The sequence below is a fragment of the Bombina bombina genome, chromosome 6, assembly GCF_027579735.1.
Source record: "Bombina bombina isolate aBomBom1 chromosome 6, aBomBom1.pri, whole genome shotgun sequence".
NCBI classification, from domain to species: Eukaryota; Metazoa; Chordata; class Amphibia; order Anura; family Bombinatoridae; genus Bombina; species Bombina bombina.
The window spans coordinates 104,502,023-104,519,488 of record NC_069504.1 but is presented as its reverse complement, the minus strand read 5'-3'; the positions used below and the strand labels follow the sequence as shown (position 1 = coordinate 104,519,488).

The following is a 17,466-nucleotide window of genomic DNA, read 5'->3' as shown; positions in this document are numbered from 1 at the left end:
CTGCATTCAAATTACTTCCTCTGACCCCCTTTACTTTGTGCCGCAGGCTTGGCCCGATATGACCCAGTGAGGCTTACACAAATAAATTTCAATAGCACGCCATGCATGCCATTTCTTACCGGGTCAACACATTCATTTGCCAGACGTCAATCAGACTTGTTCCTTAAGCATAACACAGCAGCCTCCGACTTTACTTTTTCTATCTATTGACGCTTACCCTCCTAACTATACTATACCGCCATATCCATTGGGAGAGTACTCACTTAACCATACTGTTGATAGGCCAATTGTGTTGTCTTTCAAATATCATCTACATTAATTGGTTGAAATCGATGTCCCTCACTATCCAATGACCTGCACCTTTACACACTGCGGTAGATAAAGCGGTATCCCTAGCAACCATACTCTACTCACGCCCCAGTGTTGAGATCACATCGGCCGTGATCTACCAGCAGCGCCTTCGGGATCTACTGGTAGATCACGATCTACCTATTGAGCACCCCTGCACTAGTTCATGTGTGTCTTATAAATAACATTGTGCTGACTCCTGTGGAGTTATTCATGACTCAGCACTGATTGGCTAAAATGCAAGTCTGTCAAAACATCTGAAATAAGGGGCAGTCTGCAGAGGCTTAGAAATCCTTTACAATGGGATGTGGCTACTGTGGACTTTTGAGGTAAAATATCTTTCTTTTTTACATAGAGATGTTCAGGTGATATTTTCTAGTCAGCTTTTTACAGCTATGCTGCATCACTTTCAAGTGTTTCAACATTTGGGTATCATGGCCCTTTAATATAACTGTCTTGGTTATGCAAAACTGGGGAATGGGTAATAAATGGATTATCTATATTTTCAAACATTAACAATTCTGGAGTCGACTGTCCCTTTAAAGAATGAGGGTATCAAATTTCTAATTTAAAAGCCCATGTCAAATGGATGAATTGTCATAGTTTTACATATTATATAAAACACAGAATGCATTAAAAACAAAACACCTTTTAATGTTATACAGAATGGAATGGTCACAATTTACAGCAGGAGTATAAAAGTATATTATATTCCAAAATATAAACGATACACAGAATCATATATACAAATTTTCTTAAAGTCCTATTTACAGTTGTATTGGTTAAAAAAAAGCCTTTTCTTGTAATTACGTTTTTTACTGCTTAGCTAGATATGGTAGGTATCCTGATGTTTAAAGAGCTATTTTAGTGGTACAGTTATATGCTCTACTTCATTAGGGTATTTAATTTTAATTCTAGCAACCTTGCAATGCTTTGTGTTAAACACATAGTTAAAGTACTGATCAGGAGCTATATATAAATGTTTATATGCATATTACTTATCACCAACTAAGCACCGTCCTCATTGCAAAACATCTGCATACAAAATGTGTTCTCTAAAAGCAAAACTTTTTGAAGCAAAATTTACTTTGTTTTGCAGTCCAGTGACATACCCCTTGAAAAGTTTGAGTGTGTTTTTCTTATTTCTTTTGTAGCATCCAAATAGGGACAGCTATAAATGATTAGTTTGTGCTGATCAAACAGTCACTTTGTAGAATGTTGTTGGCATAGGATCCTAAATACTGTAGGAGACTAGCATCTTTCAGTGCAGTGAATACCAAGAAAACAAAGCAAATTAGATAATAGATGTAAAATGTATAGTTGTAACTGCATGATCTTGGTGAATCATAAAAAAAAATTATTGGGTTTTATGTCCCTTTAATTTTGATTTCATATTGTTTTCCATTTAAAAAAGATCAGCGAGTGAAGTGGTAAATACATTAAATGGGTGTTTTTGAAGTGTTTTGTTATCACTCAGCGTATTCACTAAACTATTTACATCCAATTTAACATCTGAATGCTGGCAAAGGTATCCCATGTTGCAGGATAACACTGAGAAATGTACACAGCTGAAAAGTTAAATTGCAGTTTTTCTATATGGTATGTATGGAGGGTTTTTGTAGTACAAGATATTGTCATATTTAAATCTTTGGGCCATGAGAGATGCTACTTTATAGAGAACCTCATTATTTCTTTGAAAAGAAGAATACATAGATCTCAAGGGTTAAAAGGACACTGAACCCAATTTTTTTCTTCCATGATTCAGATAGAGCATGCAATTTTAAGCAACTTTCTAATTTACTCTTATCAATTTTTTTTCATTCTCTTGGTATCTTTATTTGAAATAAAGCAAGAATGTAAGTTTAGAAGCCGGTTCATTTTTGGTTCACAACCTGGGTTGTTCTTGCTGATTGGTAGATAAATTCACCCACCAATAAACCAGTGCTGCCCAAGCCCTGAACCAAAAATTGTCTGGCTCCGTAGCTTAGATGCCTTATTTTCTTTTTTATGACACGATGAGTCCACGGATCATCTTAATTACTAATGGGATATTCACCTCCTGGTCAGCAGGAGGAGGCAAAGAGCACCACAGCAGAGCTGTTAAATAGCTTCTCCCTTCCCTCCCACTCCAGTCATTCTCTTTGCCTACGTTAGTGATAGGAAAAGGTAAAGTGAGGTGTTAGATTAGATTCTTCAATCAAGAGTTTATTATTTTTAAAGTAGTGCCAGAGAGTGCTACTTTGTTCTAGGGTGTAGCCGTAGTCCATATCAGTCTCTTTAGTAGAGCTTTTGGTGACTTTAGAGCAATGGGAACTTGTGGGACATAATTCTCACTGCGACTCCCATAGATTGTTTGCTGCCCTGTTTGTTAAAGTCTGAGGGAAGAGAATATACCCAGTACTTTTTTTCGTTCCACAGGCCAATGTTAGGAAGAGGACCTCGCAAGCCGGCTGGGCTGCGTTCCTGCCGGGCAGCTTTCTAAGGTAAGTGCTAAATTCTTTTTTTCTGGAAAGGATGCATACACAGAAAAATGTAGCAATCTTTATAAAGGACACTAGATACATTGGCCCTAAGAGGGAGGGGGACATGTTATCTGGCAGTGAATGCAGGCACTGGAGGACGCGGGGAGAAGTCGCTCTGTTTTTTTTATGACCTGGCATAATTGCAAACTCCCAATGGCTTATTTTATTTAATTACAGCCATCTGGGTGGTTTATTCTGTCTTTTTGTAATCAACTCAAATGTGGGTAGACAGATTAGGTGTATTGCTAACTCCGTTGGCCTTATTTCATGTTAAGTGGCCGACCAGGAGGTTATTTAATAGTATGGTCATGTTTTTCAGCATGTCTTTCAACTATGAGCGCGCTGCTGCTTTCTTTACTTGCCGCCCGGGAGTTTAGTTGGGAGACGCCCACAATGGGCGGGGCTAAGTTGTGGCGCCCTTGTTTGCGCATTTCTTTTCCCTGCTTCCCGGTTAATCTTTGAGGTGTGTTTTGATGTACACCGGATGTGATGGTGTGGTTGCCGGTCTCTGCTGCGCTGTGTCTGTGCAGCGGAGAGGCTTTTCTCATGATGATAATTTTGAGTGCTATGGATGCCTTCTCTGCTGCGTAGTGGATCGTGCAGCAGAGAGGCTTCTAATAACCAGAATAATTTACGTATATTGTGTGCTACGACTGCCTTCTCTGCTGCATTGTAACACATGCTTTTTTTTAACATTTAAAGAGACAGTACCATCCGTTTTTAATAAACAAATTGTTAATTTTTCAAGGTCCATGTGGCCTTTTCAAATTATTTCTTGGTATGTACTATGTAAGGGAACTAGGTTAGAATGTTTCCCTTAAATATAAAGTCTCTGTAAATTTGGTAATATTCAATTTTATTGTATAAAGAATGAATAGGGTATACACAATGCACACGTTATGTCTTGATACTTCTAGAGTCAACCTAAATTTTCTGTTCCCCATGTATTATTAGGTTTTTATTTATATATATATATATATATATATATATATATATATATATATATATATATATATATATAATTTTTCAGAGTCAACATTGCCTTGGATGTTTCTGAAGCATTCGGGGAATGTTCCATATTTTCTGCAGCTTTCTCCTCAAGTGTCCGAAAATCTTACCGTCCATTCATCCAGTGCCCTGCGCTTCCTTCACGACTCCTTTTAGGGTTATCTTGCAAGACATCGTTCCATCTGGACTTGTCAGGTGGGTTGTCGGCTTTTCCCATGCTGTAGGGAGAGCGCAAGAGGAAGAATAAATATTCAGTGAGTGAGGTTTCTGTCACTATAGATTATTTTCTTAGAGGTTTTCTCCATTTTACATGAGGAAGGGGATACTTAGATAGTAAGTTCTCAGTTCTGACGGTATGATTCCTCACACTGATACTGAAGTAGTATCTTCAGTTTTAAGCTATCTCTGCTGCGGTTATTACTAAGGAGTTTTTAGCTATTATGGGACGACGTTTCGGTCGTTGTTAATTTTATGTGGTACCAAGATGCGGTACTATGAAATGAAAGTGAATGGTTATTATCCTTTGATTCACATTTCCTATATTGACAGAGAGGCTTTTAGTAGAGGACCTCTCAAGGAGTCTTGGAAAACAATTCCATACTGACCAGGAGACTTTTATCCCTATAGAGAATACCTATTACCTTTCGGGATCCCATAATTGTTGGGGTAGTGGGGTTGTTCAAGATGACATCCCAGGTCGGTATTACTGCCTTTTTCGGCAACATACTAGCTCATACGTTGTCTGGTTCTATTCGGACAGATAGTGCTTGGGGCAGATAGTTCAGCATGCTAGGGCAATGTGGGTGAGCTCTGTAGCAGCCCAAGGGTTGCAAGTTCGGTCTCCAGTACGTTCAATAACATGAGCAGCGTCTTGCTTTTCAAGTGCCCATTATATATATATATATATATATATATATATCTGGAATCAGATAGAGACTGGGTTCCTTTCATAGGTGGGAGTCCTCTCCCCCCTGGGAGTAATATCTCCGGTTCAGGAACAGGGTCATAGATTTATTTCAGTCTGGTGGTGGCTCCCAAGAAGAAGGAAGCCTTCAGACAGATTTTAGACTTCCAAAATCTAGACAGTACCGTCCTTCTAGGTGGACTTTATTAGTGCCATCTTTCCTTGGATCCCGGAGGATCAATTCCTGATAAGTTTAAAAGACGGGTATCTGCATGTTCCCATCTATGGGATCATTGCAAATTTCTATGGTTTATCTTGCTGGACAAATACTTCTAGTTCGTGTTTTTTTCATTAAATCTTGCCACAACTTTTCAGAATTTTCAAGGTGCATTGCAGCACCATATTTACATGTTTTCCTAATCCAGGCAACTTCGTTACAACAAAGAGGTTCGCAAACAGGACACGGTGTTATCCTTCCTGCGTTCGACACGGGTGGAAGGTAAATCGGGGACAGAGTTCCTGGGTCCTAATTTTAAGGTATTTTTCTGGGATCTATGTTAGATTCCTTATCAATGAAGTTTTTCCTGACAGAAGTCAGGAAATCAAAGATTATTGATCCTTGTCTTATTTTCAGCACACTCTTAGGTCATCAGTGGCTCAGTGCATGGAGGTAATCAGACTGATGGTGGCAATTGACATCTTCCCGTTTGTTCGGTTCCATCTCAGAACTCTGCAGTTAAGCAAGCTCAGGCAATGGAACGGAGATTATGCGAATTTATCTCCATGAATGCTACTGGATAAGGAAACAAGGGATTCTCTTCCATGATGGTTGTCCCTGGATCATCCTATCAGGGTACCTGCTTTCGCAGACCTTTTTGGGTGATTATGACAACAGTCGCCAGCCTTCGAGGGTGAGGAGCAGTCTGGAGTTCCCAAAAGGCTCAGGGAGTTTGGACTCAGTCTGAGTCTGTTCTTTCTAAAAGCATTCTGGAGCTGAGAGCGCTCTTCAAGGCTCTCCTGGGCTGGCCTCAGTTAGCCTCGGTCCAGTTCATCGGGTTCCAGTCGGACAATATACTTTCAATGGTTTGCGTCGATCATCGGGAAGGAACGAAAGAGTTTCTTAGCGTTGACAGAGGAATCCAAGATAATTCAGTGGACAGAGGCCCACTTTTCCTAACTGTCGGCGATTCTCATCCCACGCCTGGACATCTAGGAGGGCGGACCTTTTGAGCAGGCAGACCTTTCTTCCTCGGGAGTAGGAACTCCATTCGGAAGTGTTCTCCAGCCTGTTTCTCATGTGGGGTCTGCCGGAATTAGATCTCTTGGCATCTCTACGGATTACCAAGCTCCCGAGATGCGGGTTGAGGTCCAGGGACCCCCAGGAGGAAGTGATAGATGCTCTGGCGGTCCCTTGGACATTCAGTCTAGCATACCTATTTCCTCCGTTTGCGCTCCTTCCTCGGGTGGTTGCTCGAATCAAACAGGAGAGGGCTTTGGTGATCCTCATAGGTGGCTTGGCCTCACAGGATTTGGTATGCAGATCTGGTGGAAATGGCATCTCCCGTTGAGGAAGGACCTCTGATTCAGGGGTCCTTCCTCCATCCAAATCTAGTCCATGATTCAGGCTTGTAAGTGTGTGACTAGAAGGATTTATCATAAGATTTGGCATAAATATTTTTATTGGTGTGAATCCAAGGGCTACTCATGGAGTAAGATTAGGATTCCTAGAATTTTGCCTTTTCTCCAAAAGGGTTTGGAGAAGGGTTTATCGACGAGTTCCCTAAAGGGTCAAATTTCGGTTTTATCTATTTTGTTACACAAACGTCTGGCGGATGTCCCAGATGTTCAATCTTTTTGTCAGGCCTTGGTCAGGATCAGGCCTGTGTTTAAACCAGTTACACCTCCAGGCCTTGGTCAGGATCAAGCCTATGTTTAAACCAGTCTTGATTTAGTTTTCAAAGTTCTTCAAGGGGCTCTGTTTGAGCCTATGCATTCCTTAGATATTAAGTTGTTATCTTGGAAAGTTCTATTTCTAGATGCTATTTCTTCAGCTCGTAGAGTGTCAGAGCGCTCGTCATTGCAGTGCGATTCTCCTTACCTTATTTTCCATTCAGATAAGGTAGTTTTATGTTCTAAACTAGGATTTCGTCCTAAGGTTGTTTCTGATCGGAACATTAAACAGGAGATTGTTGTTCCTTCTTTGTGTCCTAATCCTTCTTCTCAGAAAGAGCATCTTCTGCACAATTTAGACGTGGTCCGTGCTTTAAAGTTTTACTTACAGACGACTAAGGACTTTCGTCAGTCTTCTTTGTTTGTGATTTTCTCAGGAAAACGTAAGGGACAGAAAGTTACGGCTACTTCTCTTTCTTTTTGGCTGAAGAGTATCATACGTTTTGCATATGAGACTGTTGGGCAGCAGCCTCCCGAGAGGGTTACGGCTTATTCCACGAGGGCTGTTGCTTCCTCATGGGCAGTCAAAAATAAAGCTGCAACTTTGTCCTTCACACTTTTTCAAAGTTCTACAATTTTGACACTTTTGCCTCGGCTGAGGCCGCTTTTGGGAGAAAGGTTCTTCAAGCAGTGGTGTCTTCCATTTAGGTTTCCTGTCTTGTCCCTCCCGTATCATCTGTGTACTCTAGCTTGGGTATTGAATCCCATTAGGAATTAAGATGATCCGTGGACTCATCGTGTCATAAAAAAAGAAAAGAAAATGTATGCTTACCTGATAAATTTATTTCTTTTTTGACACGATGAGTCCACGGCCCCCTGTTCTTGTAAGACAGGTTGTGGGTTATGTAAACTTCAGACACCTCTGCACCTTGGCTTTTCCTTTCTCTTCCTAACTTCGGTCGAATGACTGGAGTGGGAGGGAAGGGAGGAGCTATTTAACAGCTCTGCTTTGGTGCTCTTTGCCTCCTCTTGCTGACCAGGAGGTGAATATCCCATTAGTAATTAAGATGATCTGTGGACTCATCGTGTCAAAAAAGAAATACATTTATCAGGTAAGCATGCATTTTCTTTTTCAAATAAAGATAGCAAGAGAACAAAGACAAATTGATAATAGGAGTAAATTAGAAAGTTGCTTAAAATTGCAAGCTCTATCTGAATCATGAAAGAAAAAAATTTGGGTTCAGTATCCCTTTACTTTTCTGTGTACATGCATTTTCTTCCTGAACAGGAAAAAAAAAGGGGGATTGTGCACCTTTGGCTCCCATTTTGATCCATCAGAAATTTCTGTGTGACAGTATTGTATGTGAGCTTGGGGGGATTTTTTTGATTTTGTTTTCAAAGTCATTTCAGTAATTTAAAGACTCACCACCTGAATTCATAAAACCTCTCAAATCATGTATACGTTGACAGGAAAATCTGGTTAAAGACATTAAAAATGATATGAGACAGCTGTTTTACTGGCTTTTTTCTTCTCTTTTTTTTTTTTTATAAGCGATTTCAAAGACCTTCATAAAAAGAAAACCTCAGTGTGGTTTTTAACTTACATCAATTCTTGATGTGTGTATAATTAATAGTTGCTTATAAGTTTGGGTAATTATATAGTTACCATATTTTAAAAGTCTAACATTGCTTTGTAGATAAACATTGTTTTTGAGACGCTATTCCAGGCTTTGACTTTTAACCATTGTATCATTTTTTACCTCCATTTTTGAATAAAGTTGTTTTTTTATTACATACCTGGAGACTCGCTGGTTCTCTTCTTTCTCATAATTATATAGTTACCATATTTTAAAAGTCTAACATTGCTTTGTAGTCATAGATAAACATAGTTTAAAATATTACTTGAGCCATGTTTTTAACTTTTTTTAAATCAGGAAATGGTGGAGAAAATGTGATTTGATAGATCAGGACGTTTGAAATAGAAAAGTAAAAAAATAGATGAAAATCTGCTCTCAAAAAAAAAAGTGTTTTCTGATGCACTCAGGGCCAGCTCTATAATGGTGGGAATACAGGACCCGGCATATTCTAGATAATATTGAGTGGGAATTGTGAGAAATTAGCTTCAGGTCGGGCATATCAGCTTGGTTTCAGCATGTTCTCATGTGAAATTTTATTCTGCTGAACTGTAATCTTTGAGACTACTGACTATGGATGGATTAATACTGTTGTGGACAGTGTCAGGGGAACATCATTTCATTCTTGGATCCAGGAAGCACAGCATCTTCAACCAGCCCTGGATGAACTGGAATACTGCAGTCAATTTCTTTCAATGCTAATTAATGGTGGAGTTTGTGAGGTGCCAAACCAGTTGAAAACCACATTAGAAATCCTGTTAGAATGAAAAAACAATTATAAAGGATTGGACTGAACTCTATTTTCAAAACCCATGGAGAAAATCCATGCAGAGTTCATATAATGTTCCTGATGGTTTGGAATGGATTCCTATATGTTTTATACAATGAGATATTCCATATTTTAGGTGGAATGCTTCTAAATTTAACAAAATCTTTGCATTGCAAAATTAAATATTCATTGCATAAATGGTCCATGATCTAGCTGAGCACTGTCAGTAGGACAGCCTTTTTTTTACTTGAATCAATCTGCTTTGTGCGGTCCTTGTGCCGTTCCCATTCCTCTTCATCTATCCCCCGATCTATGCTGATCTGAAATTTTTCGCTTGGACATTCTTCATAGTAACTTCTTACATACCTCCCAACGAACCACCCTTTGTACTCTTCTGGGGTCCTACATTCTAAACCATTGTAGTTAACATCATAGTGATGCTTAAGCCAATAAAACAGATAGTGGATATGGTAATCACATCTCCATGGGTTTTCTCTGAGCCAGAGCTTCTTTAAAAAGTACAAGTCTTCTAGAACACCATAATCTAAGTTATGAAGACTGTTGTTTGATAAATCCAGCTCCTGTAGATTCAGTAAACCTGAAAATGCAGCTGGAGAGAAAAAAAAGCAGCTAATTAGTATCATAAGGGTGATGCCAATGATCTTTCATAACAAGGGATATGCACCTACTACAAGGTATATAGGGAGGGGTGACATTTGGAATAAAAGTATGAGATTTATACTTTCATGACGTCTTGACAAATCTAACATGTCGGGAGAGGAAACCGACAACCTGCACTGTCCTTTTACATGTCATGTTGAGGTTGCTTAAGATGCTAGTTTTTGTCTAAAGATCAAGTAGTACTTTGTGACAGCATTAATCACACTCACTACAAGGTGTCTCTTCAGCCTCAACTACACTTACCTTTAAGTGTCTGTTCAACCTCTATTATGCGCACCCCAAAGTGCCCCCTCAGTCCCCCAAATGACAATTAAACAAATAATATATTTCCTAGAAATGTTCAGTGGGACAGTCTGCTGTTCTTTACTCCTGAGAAGGGTTTTGATTTATGTTCACCCCAAATCACACATGTTTAGCTAAACTTGTTCCTAGGGCCAAAAAAATGATGGTGCATGTTGACTTTGTCTCAAATACAGTTTCCACAAATTCACCATTCATCTTCACCTACATGCATCCCCTCAACCTCAGTTACATTTACCACTGCGTCTACTCAACCTCTATTATACCACCACTTTGTCCAATTGACTCAGCCTCAATTAAACTCACCACTGTGTCCACTCAACCTCAATTACACTCACTACTGTGTTCACTTCACTCAGCCTCAATTACACTCAGCCTCAATAATACTCACCACTGTGTCTACTCGGCCTCAACTACATCACAAATTGTTCACTTAACCTCTATTACCCTTATCACACACTCCTCATACAGTACCTAATGTAACTATGTTACACTTAACATAAAGTGTCCAGTTTCAGTTATGCTCATCACATACAGTACCCTCATAGCAGTATTAATAAAACAATCTCACCAGACCAGAGATCTTTAGAGAATCAGGCTCATGGTGTCTTCTGTACTTTAAGCTCACACCAAAAAGTGCAAACCCAAGGGCAATTATACACATAACAAGTGCTTACACAGGGCCTGATTACTGAAAGCTCTTCGCTCAGGTGAGATGATCTAAAATTATGCTCCGACACTGCCAGATCCCTAGAGAAATTTTCAAATGGCAGATTTGTGATTTGACTCCTTTAAAACAGTAATAACTTTTACTAGAAGCATTTTTTACTAATAGAAGTGTAATGCAAAAATGCTTCTATTTAAAATTTAAATGTACCCATGCATATTTCAATTTTGACCATTCAATCCCTTTAAATCACTGTTGATCTTTAGTGAAAATCCATTTGAAGCAGAAATATTCTTCATAGGTCTTTATCCTTTAAAACTGTAATTTAAGGCATTTAAAAATGTAGGATAATTACTGTAAATATTAGTTAATTTACTTATTACTTTCATCTTACCTGGATCTATAAATTCAATTCCGTTGCTGTCCAGGTCTAATGTCTCCAGATTTGGAACATTTATAAACTCTTTTGATTGTAGCCGTTTTATTTTATTGTTGGAGAGATCAAGTTTTACTGTGTCTCGAGCGATGTCAGTTGGAACTCGTTGTAATTCTGAAAGAATGGAAAGGATTATTACTTGTGGTTTGGCCATGTCATATTAATGCAGCTGTGATCTCCTTCTGCTAAAGTAATGAATAAATCAGTTATACAGATATTCTTTTACCCCCTTCAGTTTCCGAGTAAACAAGGATTACGGCAGGGCATACTTTATTGTATATACTTTTCTAAAACAGTAGATAATGTATTTTTTTTTTAATAATATTTCACAAAGGCATAATATAATGGAACATTTACTCCTGCAACAGATTTGCAGGTCAATGTTTATTATCTGTTACCCAGCTGTTAAATTAAATGCCTGTGTTCTACGCGTGTGAGCTTATTATTTAGTGTTTCTTATTTATTTGTAATTGCACACTTCATGGCGATTAATCTAAGCTGAACTTTTAAACTTGTTTAAAGTGAAAGTCAGCCCTAGCGTTTTTGAAATGCTAGGATTGACCATTGGATCAAATAAAGGGACTTTCATTCATGAAGTATAAGATACTTCATGCAGGAAGTTCCTTTATTTGTTTCAAGAGATCACTGCTCTGAGCTGCTAAGGAAGCCCACTGCAGATCGCTGTTTTGCTTTCGAGGTAACGTTTTAACCTCTTAGCCAATAGCCGTGTGGTAAATCCGGCTTGGCGCTCTTGGGAGCTGGATTTCCCACACGCTTTTTGGTAAGAGCTGAAAATGTCACCACTTTGCAAAATAAATTTCTGCCGTGGGCTTCCTTAACAGCGGAGAACGGCGATCGCTTGAAACAAATAAAAGAGCTTTCTGCATGAAGTATTTTATACTTTATGAATGAAAGCTCTCTTTATTTGTTTCAATAGTCAACCCTAACGTTACACAAACGCTAGGGTTGACTTTCACTTTAAAGGAACACTAAAGCCAAAATTAGACTTTCATGATTCAGATAGAATGTGCAATTTATATACAGGTAGCCCTCAGTTTATGCTGGGGTTAGGTTCCAGAAGGCATGGTTGTAAATCAAAACCGTTGTAAATTGAAACCCAGTTATAATGTAAGTCAATGGGAAGTGAGGGAGTTAGGTTCCAGGCCCCTCTCAAAATTGTCATAAGTAACACCTAATACATTATTTTTAAAGCTTTGAAATGAAGACTTTAAATGCTAAACAGCATTCTAAACCTAATAAAATAATCACACAACACAGAATATATAATTAAACTAAGTTAAATGAGCAAAAACATTTGCTAAACAGCATTATAAACCTAATAAAATAATCACACAACACAGCCTTTACTTGCATTTTTCTGCAAACAGTTCTTTCTATGCATTCCAATCTGGACTGATTTATAGACAGGAAGATCTTGTTCCTCTGCAAGCTGTTCGATAGCTCAGGTCTGGTTAAACTGATTAATTTCAGCTTGCTGGGCTTGCATATCTTTGCTGCAACACAAGCGGACAGCTCCACCTACTGGCTATTTTAATCAATGCACTGCTTCTCATTGCTTTTCAATAGCATTCACATGACTGAAAAAAAAGGTTGTTATTCTGAAACGGTGCAAATTGAACCGTTGTAAACTGAGGGCCACCTGTATATAAAACAACTTTCTAATTCTCTTCCATTATGTGTAAAATATGCACATTATTTTTTAATACAGCTCCTACTGAGCATGTGCAAGAATTCACAGTCTATGGGGCATATTTATCAAGCTCCGTATGGAGCTTGATGCCCCTTGCCCCTATGAAGCCGCTGCTCCATAACCTGTCCGCCTGCTCTGAGGCGGCGGACAGAATCAACCCGATCGAATACGATCAGGTTGATTGACACCCCCTGCTAGCGGCTGATTGCCCGCAAATCTGCAGGGGGCGGCATTGCACCAGCAATTCACAAGAAAATGCCGATTTGTATCATGTCTACTTGCACATTGATAAATATACCCAAATATGTATATGCATTTTGCGATTGGCTGATGGCTGTTACAAGGGGAGTAACAATGGAACAAAATTAAATTTGTCAGACAAAAATCTACTCATATAAAATTCAGACTGCTATTGCATTGTCTTTTTATTATTCACTTGCTGATTATGCAAATCAACTGTATTTGGGGCAAGATTTATCATTGCTATTCTCCTATATTTGCACTTAAAAATGTGCAGATTAATAAATTCCCCTATTTATCATTCAAAATTGCACCTAAAATTGTGCAAGCTCGACTAAAATTTCCTATAGTATGCCTCATTAATTCGACTATTTACAAATGTATCATTTCTTTTCTCCTATAGCGGACTGACAGTTCACCTGCAAAGCATTTTTTTTGTCCATTAAAATAACATAAAATTGTTTAGAAATACAGTCTAGACATAGTTAATGTTGTAAATTATTATTGTAGCTGGAAACAGCAGATTTTTAAAGGAGTATCTACATAGGCCTACAGAGGCACATTATCAGCAACCATCTGTCCTGGGTTCCAATGGCACGTTGTGTTTGTTAATCAAAGTTTATCGTTTAAAAAGAATAATTGATCATTAGAAAACCCTTTTCCAAATATGTTGGCACAACTGAAAACTGTTGTGTTGAATAAACAAGCAGTAAAACTGGGCTTCATTAAACTAGTTGCGAATCTGGAGCATCAGCAATTGTGGGTTCAATTACAGGCTCAAGATGGCCAGAAACAAATAACTTTCTTCTGAAAATTATCAATCTATTCTTGTTCTGAGAAATGAAGGCTTTTCCATGCAATATATTGCCAAGAAACAAATACATTAGAGTGTCTAGTTTGAGCAACAGACACCTGACAGGTCCTCAACTGGCAGCTTCATTAAATAGTACCCGCAAAACACCAGTCTCAACGTCAGCAGTGCAAATGCGACTCCGGAATGCTGTCCTTCTAGGCAGAGTTGCCATATCTTAGACTGGCCAATTAGAAGAAAAGATTAAGATGGGCAAAAGAACACAGACACTGGACAGAGGAAGATTGGAAAATAGTGTCATGGACAGACAAATCTAAGTGTGAGGTGGTCAGGTCACAAAGAAGAAAATTTGTGAGACACAGACCAAATGAAAAGAATCTGGAGGAGTGCTTGACACCATCTATCAAGCATGGTGGAGGCAATGGGGCATATGTATCAAGCTCCGTATGGAGCTTGATGCCCCGTGTTTCTGGCGAGCCGAAACAGCAGTTATGAAGCAGCGGTCAGAAAGAGCAGGCGGACAGACATCGCCAGAAATCAACCCGATCGAGTACGATTGGGTTGATTGACACCCCTATGCTGGCGGCCCATTGGCCGTGAGTCTGAGGGGGCGGCGTTGCACCAGCAGCTCTTGTGAGCTGCAGGTGCAATGCTGAATACGGCGAGCGTATTGCTCGCCGTATTCAGCGAGGTCTGGCGGACCTGATCCGCACTGTCGGATCAGGTCCGCCAGACTTTCGTAAATAGGGGCCAATGTGATGGTCTGGGGTTGCTTTGGTGGTGGCAAAGTGGGATATTTACACAGCTTAAAAGGGAGCTTGAAGAAGGAAGGTTATCACTAAATTTTGTTACACCATGCCATACCCTGTGGATGACACTTGATTGGAGCCAATTTCCTCCTACAATAGGACAATGACCCAAAGCACAGGTCCAAACTATGCAAGAACTATTTAGGAAATAAGCAGTCAGCTGGTATTCTATCTTTAATGGAGTGGCCAGCACAGTCACCAGATCTCAACCATATTGAGCTGTTGTGGGAGCAGCTTGACCGTATGGTACATAAGAAGTGCCCATCAAGCCAATTCAAATTGTGGGGGGGGGGGGTGCTTCAGGAAGCATGGGGTGAAATCTCTTAAGATTACCTCAACAAACTGACAACTAGAATGCCAAAGGTCCGAAAGGCTGTAATTGCTGCTTATGGAGGATTCTTTGACGAAAACAACGTTTGAAGGACACAATTATAATTTTACTTAAAATCATTATTTTTAACCTTTTTCCCCATTCATACTCATTTCATGTATGTTTTCATGGAAAATAAAGAAATTTGTAAGTGACCTCAAACTTTTGAACGCCAGTGTGTGTGTGTGTGTGTGTGTGTGTTTTTGTATGTGTGTGTGTATATATATATATATATATATATATATATATATTTATTTTTATTATTATTTTTATATTGCATAAACATGTAAACATATTATGTTAAAGTGTTAATGTTGTATTTTGATTTTAAATAAATATGTGTATGAATGAATATTATGTATACAAGGCACTAAAGTCTGATTGCTCACTGGCTGATAAGTGCCTTATTGGTAGACAGTGAAACAGCTTGCAAACAAAATAAAACCCAGTACAGTTTCAGTACAGTAAAATCTATTTAAAAAAAATCTGTAAAACATTTTTAATATATATTAAATGCAACAAACAAAAATTACTTGATTGTGGTGTGGGCAGGGTTGGAGAGGTCTGGAGTCATGGCTGGGTAGTTCCAGGTTTCACTTTATGTGACATGGATCTTTAAAAGAAGGGAGTGTGGAAGGAGGCACGGCAGTATGAGCTCCCAGACTGAGAATATAATGTAAAATGCAGTAAATATATATATATATAGTGATAAAGAATAGGGATGCACTCGCCAGGATTTTCAAAGTTACCTTTAATGTAACGTTTCGGGTGTTACGAAGGGGTAACACCCCGAAACGTTACATTAAAGGTACCTGTAACTTTGAAAATCCTGGCGAGTGCATCCCTATTCTTTATCACTATCAATATCATGAAAGCACTGCTGGCCTGCCTGCTGTTTATATTTATATATATATATATATATACTTAGGTAGGTAGTGTGCACGTGTCTAGAGCTCTATATGGCATCGGTTTTGTAAGAAAGCTTTAAACAGTTATACACTTTTGAGTACTAGATTGCAGCAGTGTTTGCTCAATATAGAACATTGTTAAAAGCTTTATTGCAAAACTGCTGCCATATAGTGACACAGACACATGCACACTACCTAGGTATGCTCTTCCACAAAGAATACCATGAGTACAAAGTACATTTGAAAACAGACTTTTTATTTTTTATTGTTCAATCATAATAGAAAAAAGTGGGGTTTCCCTTCCCTTTAAGTGTCAGTATCTCTCACTAATGTAATCAATTTAATGTAATTTGACTTTTTATTGGGACACTGTTTAGCTGTCAGTCATATGGATTTAGTTATAAGAACAGTCCGCTAAATGTCACTAGATATTGTAAATGGCCCTGCGGTCTAGTTGGGGTCATCCAAGCGTTTCTCTTCTTGAATTACATTATTTATCCATCCAAGTATGCTGTAGAGAAATTATTTATTTCCCTTAGATAATCATAGATTATACTTTAAAAATATGTTTTATTTTACTTAGATATGATTGTAAACTAATGAATGTGCAGCCACCAATCAGCAGCTTCTGAGCCTATCTAGATATGCTTTTCAGCAAAGGATATCAAGAGAATGAAGCAAATTAGATAATAGAAGTAAATTAGAAAGTTGCTTAAAATTGCATGTTTTTTTTAAATAAGGAAATAAAAAATGTGGGTTTCATGTCCTTTTAATTTTCTAAATATTCCTCAATTGCCCCCAAAAGAAAGTGTGTTATAGTTATCAATAATAAAAAAGTAGCATTTTATTTTTTTTAATAAATAACTGCAAGAAGCAGTTATGAGGGGTTAAAGTGTGCAGGTGTGGGAAAAAAATGGCACTAAAAAGTGCTTTTACATTGCGGCCTATGGGGACTTTGTGTTCTCTAGAAATATATATGTAAATTATGTATATACTTACATACATATATATTTATGTGTTAATATGTGTATATACATATATATTTATGTGTTAATATGTGTATATACATATATATTTATGTGTTAATATGTGTATATACATATATATTTATGTGTTACTATGTGTATATACATATATATTTATGTGTTACTATGTGTATAGACATATATATTTATGTGTTAATATGTGTATATACATATATATTTATGTGTTAATATGTGTATATACATATATATTTATGTGTTAATATGTGTATATACATATATATTTATGTGTTAATATGTGTATATATATATATATATTTATGTGTTAATATGTGTATATACATATATATTTATGTGCTAATATGTGTATATACATATATATTTATGTGTTAATATGTGTATAGACATATATATTTATGTGTTAATATGTGTATATATATATATATTTATGTGTTAATATGTGTATATATATATA

General features: G+C 37.9%; 2 protein-coding genes across 2 annotated transcripts in view; one reads left to right on the top strand and one right to left on the bottom strand.

The window, feature by feature from the left end:
* The window catches only part of FBXL13 (F-box and leucine rich repeat protein 13), a 478,799-nt gene that overhangs the window by 188,323 nt on the left and 273,010 nt on the right, over positions 1–17,466 (top strand). The window lies entirely within an intron of this gene.
* The window catches only part of LRRC17 (leucine rich repeat containing 17), a 44,353-nt gene continuing 27,868 nt past the window's right edge, over positions 982–17,466 (bottom strand). The window contains exons 3-4 of the mRNA XM_053716537.1: positions 11,118–11,273; positions 982–9,685 (exon numbers count right to left, since the gene is read on the bottom strand). Coding sequence (XP_053572512.1) covers positions 9,285–9,685; positions 11,118–11,273 — 557 coding nt within the window. The 3' untranslated portion in view covers positions 982–9,284. The remainder of the gene's footprint in view (positions 9,686–11,117; positions 11,274–17,466) is intronic.